At 37.5% G+C, this 9,482-nt stretch overlaps 4 protein-coding genes across 6 annotated transcripts in view; 2 read left to right on the forward strand and 2 right to left on the reverse strand.

Moving 5' to 3' along the window:
* The window catches only part of LOC100633824 (paraspeckle component 1), a 6,090-nt gene extending 2,149 nt beyond the window's left edge, over nt 1–3,941 (reverse strand). For 2 of the 3 annotated variants that reach the window (XR_002186494.1, XR_002186493.1), the window contains exons 1-5: nt 3,545–3,941; nt 3,009–3,310; nt 2,502–2,597; nt 2,235–2,431; nt 1,709–2,031 (exon numbers count right to left, since the gene is read on the reverse strand). Coding sequence is in view for 1 of the 3 variants with exons in the window: in XM_020001527.1 (XP_019857086.1) it covers nt 1,333–1,362; nt 1,709–2,031; nt 2,235–2,431; nt 2,502–2,597; nt 3,009–3,310; nt 3,545–3,907 (1,311 nt within the window). In the remaining 2 variants the exon portion in view is untranslated. Of the gene's footprint in view, nt 1–1,112; nt 1,363–1,708; nt 2,032–2,234; nt 2,432–2,501; nt 2,598–3,008; nt 3,311–3,544 lie in introns of those variants that run through there. The other variant, XM_020001527.1, reaches the window with a different exon arrangement.
* An 83-nt stretch (nt 3,942–4,024) lies between these two features.
* Nucleotides 4,025–4,890, forward strand: LOC100633950 (coiled-coil domain-containing protein 58-like). The gene is made up of 4 exons (XM_003389486.3): nt 4,025–4,104; nt 4,148–4,273; nt 4,377–4,583; nt 4,750–4,890. Exons 1-4 carry the CDS (start codon nt 4,051–4,053, stop codon nt 4,798–4,800), a joined length of 438 nt encoding a protein of 145 aa, XP_003389534.1. The 5' UTR covers nt 4,025–4,050; the 3' UTR covers nt 4,801–4,890.
* LOC100634078 (CCR4-NOT transcription complex subunit 11-like) lies at nt 4,753–8,001 on the reverse strand. The gene is made up of 14 exons (XM_003389487.3): nt 7,920–8,001; nt 7,771–7,876; nt 7,420–7,534; nt 7,071–7,374; nt 6,965–7,014; nt 6,832–6,911; nt 6,042–6,117; nt 5,939–5,997; nt 5,826–5,894; nt 5,696–5,775; nt 5,582–5,651; nt 5,400–5,504; nt 5,061–5,111; nt 4,753–5,016 (listed from the first exon to the last, which is right to left on the reverse strand). Exons 1-14 carry the CDS (start codon nt 7,955–7,957, stop codon nt 4,888–4,890), a joined length of 1,332 nt encoding a protein of 443 aa, XP_003389535.1. The 5' UTR covers nt 7,958–8,001; the 3' UTR covers nt 4,753–4,887.
* Nucleotides 8,002–8,009: 8 nt separating this feature from the next.
* LOC109585443 (uncharacterized) lies at nt 8,010–8,886 on the forward strand. Its single transcript, XM_020001528.1, has 2 exons — nt 8,010–8,685; nt 8,733–8,886. The coding sequence occupies exons 1-2, from the start codon at nt 8,025–8,027 to the stop codon at nt 8,777–8,779; spliced, it is 708 nt and encodes a 235-aa protein (XP_019857087.1). The 5' UTR covers nt 8,010–8,024; the 3' UTR covers nt 8,780–8,886.
* Nucleotides 8,887–9,482: the final 596 nt, after the last annotated feature.

A 9,482-nucleotide genomic window follows, 5' to 3' on the forward strand; every position in this document is an offset into this window, starting at 1 on the left:
TACAGAAACTACACTAAATCACAATATGATTTGACCATAAATGGACAAGGAATTACAAACAAGGCACACCCAGAAATAAAGCCACACCTCCCTCAATATATCGGAGAAACTCAACAGGAAAAGAGACGCAGACCAAAGCACGGAGAGAACAAGTGGATGAGAGAATTGAGGAGCAGCTCAACTGATGATGAGGATACTCTACTCTATAAACTATTAGGACTAAACATATCCCACAAACCACACCCAATGGACACGCCTACTAATGACACGCCTTCTCTTGAGACTCCGCCCAAAATATACTTAACATACGAACAGACAAGCTCACCTTCGCTCATATTCTCACCCGAAACTACACCCTCTTTGGAAACCCCGCCCAACTTTGAAACCCCACCCACTTTTGAGACCCCGCCCTTTGGAATGGCCACACCTCCTTTTGATTATAACTACAAGAGTTCAATACCCAAACTACCTCAAATAAGAAGAGGAGAAGGAGGAGAGAGAATGAGTGGAAGAAGAATAGGAGGGAGAGAGCAGGTGGTTAACATACCCACTAATAATGGCGGAATTAAAGACATGTACATGTACAAGAGGGGGAGGGTAGCTAGTGACAGAAGTAGGAGTGGTCAATACAATGAGGGATATCATGAGACTGGACTAGACTACAGTGGGAGAACATGTAATGAACGATACAACAACACTGGAATATACAGTGGACCGTACAGTGACAATGGAGGGTACACTGGTGAATACAATGGTGGGTACACTGGTGGGTACGCTGGTGGGTACACTGGTCGTGGTGTGCATGCAGCAGGTGGTGGATTATTGTCAGAAGTAGAGGGGCGGAGGTCAGTAAAGAGTAGGATACCAGTACCAATTATTAACCACAAGAGATCAAGATCTTACAGTGACCCTTTTATATAATAATAATAATAATAATGATAGACTCTTTTGAAAGTAACTTTAAAAATGATTTATACATGGTTCAGTTCTTAATTTATTTACAATGTAGACCAATGTTTGTATTAATTATTAATAACATTTTAATTGATTATTTTATGACAACAAAACACCAAAAACACAAAACACTGCAACTACTAGTAGCTTAGCCTGGCTTAGAGATTCATGAAAGTTGAGAAACAGTTTTAATAAAATGACATTAATGATAGACTAGTTATGGTATACTAAGAAACATCAATAAAATGACAATCATAAATGACAAAAAAGGAAGAAAATAAATGAAATACGAGTCATTAATTATCACAAAAGGTCCTAGTTATTAATAGTTATTAGTAGTTATGACACAGTTAATGAATGGGTGTGGTTTATCTTGAATTAAGATGGAGGAATTGGAGGAGGCAAAAGCTATTGAATAATAATAATAATTAACAATAATTAATAATTAATAATGATTAATACATAATGAATAGATAATCACAGCTGCTAATACACAAGGTAATACAAATCGTTAGATCTAGAAATAAATTTTAGAACACAAATTTAACTAAACATGGGAGACTTAGGAGACCTAGGGCTAAATATGAGAAACCAAAAAGTCTCCTAAACTCCCTCTAGATCTAACAATGATAATAAACCAATCCTAAATGATACAAACATGTGTACATTATACTAAACACAGTATAACTAGGAGATTAAACGAACAGACACTCTCATCAACCATCAGTGAACATAAACTTGTAACACGTCATACCTGTCCTCCTGGCGATGGTAACAGGAACGTTGGTACATTACCAGGTACACTGGGGGGACCATGGGCCGGTCTAGCTATTAATGGATTAGGAGGTACCGGCCCCCTGGGGGGCGTGTCATTAATGGCCAATAATGGCTGGGGTGGCTGAGGAGGTCTAGGGGGGCCGGGGGGCAATAGAGGTTGTCCTGGCATCATGTGAGGGGGCGGAGGGGGCAATATGTGTAGAGGGGGGCCCCCTGGAGGTGGGGGTCCACGAATAAATTGCTCGTGACGATGAAGCCTTTGCTGTATCAGTTCCTGTTCTTTTTGATATTCGGCCAATTCTAAACAAAGAGAAACAGTATAACCTTCTCCTATTGTGGACACTGAAGGACACCTCTATAATGAGGAGGGGTAGTATCAGTCCCAATACAATAGTAATGTGTATTAATGAACCTCTGAAATAAGGACAGGTTCATAATCAGGAGCTAGGGTATTATTGGGTACCAAGGTATCCGGAATAGGCAGGATTGGTTAATAAACTTACGTAGTCTAAGAACATTGGCATGTTCATGATGCTTGAATTGCTCCATCTCAGCCTCCAGCCTCTCCCTCGTCTCCTTTAGTGTTTTATCAAGTTGCTCCTTCGACCTTTGCTCATTATCATATAGCTCCTTGAACCTCATACCAAAATCAAACTCAGGAGTACCTGGTACTGCCATCCTTGGAATAGAATCACGCTCACTAGAAATGAAATCAATATCAGTATCAATATCAGAATCAGTATCAATATGATTCAGTATCAGTAGCTCACTAGTGATATTGAGCTGATTTGTTGATGTCCCTTTCAGCTAATCCGTCATCTTCATTCTCACGCACTAACTCACTCACCACCACTGGGACTGGAGACCTAATGATAGTACAATCCATTAATACAATCAATCAATCAATGTCATGAATATATGACCACTGGTAGCAAAGTCCTTGTACTGTAGTACAAGGGGCATTTAGCTAATTTTGGAGCAACTTTAAAAATTCGTAAAAAATCTAACTTTGATCAGAATCAGCTGAAACTTTCTGCACAACATAAGTACATGCATATATATCAGAAAACGTAATAAAAATTGAGAATTCTCTCCTTTTCAATTTTGGTCAAATTCGGTAAAAATCACTGTACTATAGTACAGGGACATTTAGCCAATTTTGGAGCAACTTTAAAAATTCGTAAAAAATCCAAATTTGATCGGAATCATCTCAAACTTTCTACACAACATATGTTGATGTACATAAGTGTGTATGTACCGCCCCCTCATATAATTACTTTGTCAAGAGGAAGACTCCTTGTCTACACCGGTCAATGGCGGCCATTGCTTGAGTTTTCTTAGCAAAATCAACAAAGCCATGACCGAGGGACTTCCCCCTTTCATCAGTCACTACGACGGCGTGTTCCACTTCTCCAAACGTACCAAAAGCATTGAACAACAACTCATTGGACACTGTCGGGTGGAGATTGGACACTTTTACTGAACAGCTGCTAGCAGCAAACCGAACCCTCAGCTCCCTCCCCTTGAGATTAATACCATTCAATGAACTGATAGCCTTCATGGCTTGATCTCGATACGCCTGAATAATGAATATCATTATACATGAGGGAGGTTATTAAGTACATGCATACATACAATATGAACTTGTTTAATTAAATAATATAATATGATACAGCTGGTAATTATGGAAGGGGCAAAAATTAGATAAATTTGTCACTTTAAACAAATAGCCCAGTCATTTCGCTCCATTGTGGGGGTACTAGTCACTAACATTACCAGGAACTGTACATGTACATGTTTCTCAATGTCGTACCATTCGGGCGAACCCAAAGTTCTTTTCCTTCTCAAGATAAACCCGTGAGACCTCACCATGAGGTGAGAATAGCTCCATCAACTCTTCCTCAGTCATCCCTCGGGGCAGATTACCAATATACACTCGGGCACGATTACCAAACTTCTTTTCTCTACGACCCCCCTCAGGGTCAGGAATATAGTCATTAGATAATGACTCATTATTGTACCCTCCCCCCGGGGGCAGGTCACTCTCAGGGGGGCCAGAGGGGTTCTGGTTAGGAGGAGGAGGAATCAGTCCTTGCTTTCTTTCTTTCCAGGTCCCCGTGGAGTATGGAGAGTGTCTCTGTTTCATTTTCTGACCATTATTCTTATGAGAGGACATCTTCTTGGACAGGAAGGAAGACACGTGGTTAAAATGGCTGACAATTAACTGAAGGGTTAAATATAGAAAGATCACGTGATTCATTTAGTTATTAAACCAGTTTTAATAATTAATTCCAGTTATTAATTAACACGTGTAGCACGATGGCTGACCCTTCTTCTTCAGTATTTCCCTGTGGAGAGTTCTCAGAGTTTAAAGTAGGTTCATTATTAGCACTAGCCTCTCCTTTATATTGTACAGGAGGCGCTGGAGGCCGCTAGGAAGGTTGATGATGGGATTATATACAGATTGAACACCTCAATACCAACCCTCTCCTTTAAGAATGAGATCAGTGCCACTGAGAAATGTAAAGGACTTTATGAAGAAGTAAGAACTAGCACCTGATTATAATCCTACCATTAATGTACTATAATACTGGAGGGAATGTGTAGCTTTTATATTCATTAGTGTTAATCCCTTTCCTTATAAGGTAAATACGGTCCATGCCACAAGAAGGACAGGTATACAGTCGTGTATTGAGTATACTAGTACTAAGATTGGAGCTTTGAGGAGTAGGAGGGACCAGGAGCCGTCCAATGATAAGGTAATGAAGGACCTACGCAATGAACAGACGAAACTAAGACTCATGAAGAATGAACTAACGGTTGAAGATATAGCGAGAGACAGAACTATGAAGGTAATTTAGATATAAAGTTTAGGAGTGAACCAATCCAACTAAAAATGGGATACTTAAGGACCCCTGGGGCTAAATATGAGAGACTAAAAGTCTCCTAAACTCCCTCTAGATCTAACAGTGTATAACAGTCTAACCAGTGATTATTATTTATTATTTTATTTTAAAGGTATTTAAAGAGAGATGCTGGCAATCTTTCAAACCACCCAACTTACAATGACTCAATAGTTATTAACAGTTATTAATGTTATTAGTTATTAATATTGTGTGATTCATAGTCATGATACCAGGTGGTGGGTGTGTTCAATTATGTTTTGGCTCCAGATGAAGCAGCTGTTGCTTCTCCATCAAGTTGTTTTAGTAGTCGATAGAGAGCAGTCGCCTCCTTTATCTTTGAATAATCTAAACAGAAGGTCTGTATCTCCAGTGACTCATCCTGTCAGTGTAATAACAACAACAGCTCATTGTACATTACTGTACCTGTACACTGATGATCTTGTTCCTTATCAGTGACTGGAGGAACACACAAACCTATCGGATTGAAGACATTAATAATGATCCATTCTACATGTACAGTGTAGCCTCTATAATAAGGATCAGTGTGTGGGAGGGTCATTGTTAACATTAGCAGTGGCAGTGGCACTAAGGCCAGCAGCAGGGGCCATAAAACTTGATGTAAAGTGTGGCAATTTTCAGCTTAAAGTGGGTGACAATTTTTAGATCATACCATCTTGAATTGAGTGATAATTTTGATGATAGACTACACTGTACATTAAGTATTGAAGAGGCTACACTGTACACACTACATTAAGTCCTCACTAGTCGGACTAGTCTACTCTGCAATCCTTTATCCTGTACATCTCGACACCTTTGGATACAATTATTGATATAAAGGTGGAGGAACTCTGGGGGTAAGTCAACTGCCTATTAATAATAATAATAATAATAACAATAATAATAATAATAATAACAATAATAACAACAATAATAATAACAACGACCTGTGTTAGCCTGTTCACAACTTCCATCGAGTGTAAATTCATTTCCATATTAACAAGAGAGACAAAGTACCTAGGAGTGGGTTGGTCAGGGTGGGTGTGGTCACTATTAATTACTCTGATATTTGACTTGAGGTAGTCAGTTTCAGTATCGTTTCTATGGCGATCGTTGGATTCTTATCCACCAACTGCGGCAACTACATGTACAGATACATGTATCATTACCATGACAACAAGCTCCACCTACCTTTGCAGGTGTGAGTCCGATATCTTGATGTATGAGTTTAGGGTCGGTCTCCAGGTGATTAATTAAAGTCTAGAGGTGTGAATATAGTAACCATGGTAACCGTTAGGTGCTACCTTTTGTTCCTGTAAACTCAGAACTTCTTGGCAAGCCTTTGCAAATAGTTTCTTTATTTCTAATTAATGCCTTAAGCCCCACCCATTATTACACAATACTTACCATCAGTTCCAGACACTACCATCATACTGTCCCACTGTATTGTATACTGACTCTCAGTCGGGTTCAACCAAACCACCTAACAATAATGATAATAATAATAATAATAATAATAATAATAATAATAATAATAATAATAATGATAATAATAATAATAATAATAATAATAATAATAATAATAATAATAATAATAATAATAATAATAATAATAATGATAATGATAATAATAATAATAATAATAATAATAATAATGATAATAATAATAATAATAATAATAATAATTATTATTATTATTATATGTACATGTAAGTACATGTAAATATATATGCAAAAATCTAATAAAAATCAAGAATTCTCTCCTTTTCAATTTTGGTCAAATTCGGTAAAAATCCCTGTACTATAGTACAGGGACTTTTGTCCGATTTTAGAGCAACTTTAAAAATTTATAAAAAATCCAAACTTGATCCGAATCAGTTCAAACTTTGAACACAACATAAGAACATGTATATGTATCAGAAAACGTAATAAAAATCAAGAATTCTCTTCTTTTCAATTTCAGTGAAATTTCGCAAAAATCACTGTACTATAGTACAGGGACATTTAGCCGATTTTAGAGCAACTTTAAAAATTCATAAAAAATCCAAACTTGATCGGAATCAGTTCAAACTTTGAACACAACATAAGTACATGTATATGCATCAGAAAACGTAATAAAGTAGCCATTTGTCATACTACCATAGGTGTAGCTGTATCTCATTCAGTACAACATGGACAATGTATAATTACTAGATACCTCATCAGTACAAGAGTGAAGCGGAGGTAATGGTCTAATGAAACTAGGCTCAAAGGGTTGCTCCAGCCATGGATCACCAACTATCAATAAAATAAATAAATTAATTAATAAATAATAATTCATGTACACATACCACAGAGCAGGTTCTCAGCAGTAGGAGCTGCAATACTAGCATCAGGATGACTAATAATCAATTAATTAACAATTAATTAATTAATTATAATTAATAATACATTTACTTTGTAATTGAAGTGTCAGGATCAGCTATTACAGTAGATAGACCACAACCACCTTTAGCCACGCCTACTTCACTGCTATCAATGAATGCTTGTATGATGACTGACGGGTCCAATGCTTGGGATACTATGAACTCTGAACTGCAGAGACTAGCCGGAGTCTTCTTGAGTAGCTCACGGAAAGTTTGAGGAGTCAACAGCTGAAGGAGGAAGTTCCTTTCCGTCAGTGAGAGGGTGTGGCCAACTGGGGCCCCGCTCACTGCTCGGTCATCTTCATAGGACGGAGTTAGTAACTCAAGAAAGAAGCCTGTGGGTGTGGTCATAATTAATATTCATTAATTAATTAACTGACTATTGAAAGGGTTTGGTCCATTAGCTTCTCCTCTGTACAGCTCATAAAGGAGGAATAGGCCAGCGATCCTTTGGGCAGCAACTGGTAGCAGGTCTTTCTGTTGGAGCAACAATGTCTGACGATAAAGAAATACCTTATCAGTAATAGACTGCAACTGTTTAAATATGTATAATAGTTAGGAAAATGAAAAGGGTCAATTGTTAGTTGCTTCCTGGAGGATTTTAAGTGGAAATTGCGACCTAACTTAACTTAAAGGTAAAAATTGTCATGTTTGCAACTTTAAAAATTTTTTTGCTGTAATGTAGTCATAATTATAATTATTGGCCTGTCATTCATTCATTCATTGCTCACCAGTGCAGTCCCTACTCTGAAGTGATCGAATCTGCTGAAGTTTCTATGAAATGCTGTGGCAATAGTCTCCAGATTATTAGAGGAGACATTATCAACCGCTAGTATACTGAGAGAGAATGATAGCAATGTAATACAAGGAAAGTTCTTACGTTAATAAGTTTGATAACTCTTTAGTGCTGAGAGCCATCTTGTTTTATAAGATGACCACACCCACCAGACCACACCTCTTTCTTTGTTGTTGTCACACCTACAAAATGGCTTCCAAGAACAAACAACTAAGAAAAGGAAGGAGAATGATTCCTCCATTCACTAGGCTACCCCTGGGCCTCCCGTCAGGTCAATTAATTCCTAAATACTTCAATAACTATTATCCACTACCCTATCAGCCCCTTCACACGAGCCCAGCTCACAATCAGCACTATCCAGCTTACCATTATAATCCTTATCATTACCATACCGGTCCTTTTATTGGTCCTGCTGGACAGTACTTTGATCCTAGTGGATCTTATCCAAGTCCACATCATTCGTACTATCAACCAGAGGTCTCTCCCCAATGGATACAGGCGGCACTACTAAACCCCATGATACCCTATTACCATCATCACCCAACCTCTCTTCAATACCCAATACATAATGTACATTCTGATGATCACTGGGATACTCCTCATATAACAGAACTCTCACCTCCAGACACTCCCCCAGTCCAGTACAGGGCAGTGGGGGTGCAGGCTGATAGGGGGAACACTCCAGGGGAGGCTGAGGCTGATGATGGACTGAGGGAGAGAGTGAAGGGAAAGACATCTAAACTATTGGATCAGGTTTTATTTGAGAAACTCATTGATAGAAGTATAAGAACTGTTAGTCAACCAGAGATTGATAATAAAGTGAAAACTGCATCTATCAATATCATGAACAGTTAGTTCACGTTCATTAGTTATACATTATCATTTAATTCATTTTAGAATTAATATTTGAAGAGCTATTGAGAAGAATAGCCTCCACTGACTAAGACATTACACATTCATGTACAATACTTAATGTACTGCATGTGTTGCTACAGGTATCTCTATACATTTCTATCACTTTATTCTGTGTCATTATTACATCACGGAAAATTTAAAGATCCACCTCAACTCAATTATGCGTATCATACCAAATAAGGAGACTGTTTTAAATTGTTATTTGATATTCTCTTTTGTTATTATAACCTCTCACTAATAGCATAACAAACCTGAGGTGTGTACAAGTCATTTCCTCTAGCTTAAGCTAATGTTCCATTCACTACTGATATTCCTCTGGTATAACAATTATTACATTTAATACCTTAATTCCTTTATAATAATATACCCATACATGCTGCAACTAAAAGTAATCCTTTTTATTGTTATAGAAACAGTTCATTGATGTATTATTATATGCTTCTGTTGTTATTATCATTATTGTCACAACACTGGAAATGTTTATTTCCTTTTTAACTGATTCCACTGTCCCTTTACTTGTGTCATGGAACTATGGAAATACACCCAATCATTATAACAATAAGAAATGATGTACATTTCATTTCATTATATTAGACCAATCACTCACTTTCAGGTGCAGCTAGCATTAAGTGTTACTGTTAAGTCTTACAGTTTAGATAGTTAATATCCACAGAAAGGGAGGGACTGCAGGGGGAATACCATGCACTGGTCATAATGAGTAATGGTTAGTGA

The sequence above is a fragment of the Amphimedon queenslandica genome, unplaced genomic scaffold (assembly GCF_000090795.2).
Source record: "Amphimedon queenslandica unplaced genomic scaffold, v1.1 AMPQUscaffold_13061, whole genome shotgun sequence".
Classification (NCBI taxonomy): domain Eukaryota; kingdom Metazoa; phylum Porifera; class Demospongiae; order Haplosclerida; family Niphatidae; genus Amphimedon; species Amphimedon queenslandica.

Excerpts from the sequence above, each read along its gene's own strand:
- LOC100633950 (XM_003389486.3), top strand. The coding sequence starts at position 4,051 with ATGGCTGACCCTTCTTCTTCAGTATTTCCCTGTGGAGAGTTCTCAGAG. Across the intron at positions 4,105-4,147 it reads GAGAGTTCTCAGAGTTTAAA|GAGGCGCTGGAGGCCGCTAG; the intron begins GTAGGTTCATTA and ends TATATTGTACAG. Across the intron at positions 4,274-4,376 it reads GTAAAGGACTTTATGAAGAA|GTAAATACGGTCCATGCCAC; the intron begins GTAAGAACTAGC and ends TTTCCTTATAAG.
- LOC100634078 (XM_003389487.3), bottom strand. The coding sequence starts at position 7,957 with ATGGCTCTCAGCACTAAAGAGTTATCAAACTTATTAAC. Across the intron at positions 5,895-5,938 it reads TGAGTTTACAGGAACAAAAG|ACTTTAATTAATCACCTGGA; the intron begins GTAGCACCTAAC and ends TCACACCTCTAG. Across the intron at positions 5,652-5,695 it reads ACCTCAAGTCAAATATCAGA|GTACTTTGTCTCTCTTGTTA; the intron begins GTAATTAATAGT and ends ACCCACTCCTAG.
- LOC109585443 (XM_020001528.1), top strand. The coding sequence starts at position 8,025 with ATGGCTTCCAAGAACAAACAACTAAGAAAAGGAAGGAGAATGATTCCT. Across the intron at positions 8,686-8,732 it reads ATCTATCAATATCATGAACA|AATTAATATTTGAAGAGCTA; the intron begins GTTAGTTCACGT and ends AATTCATTTTAG.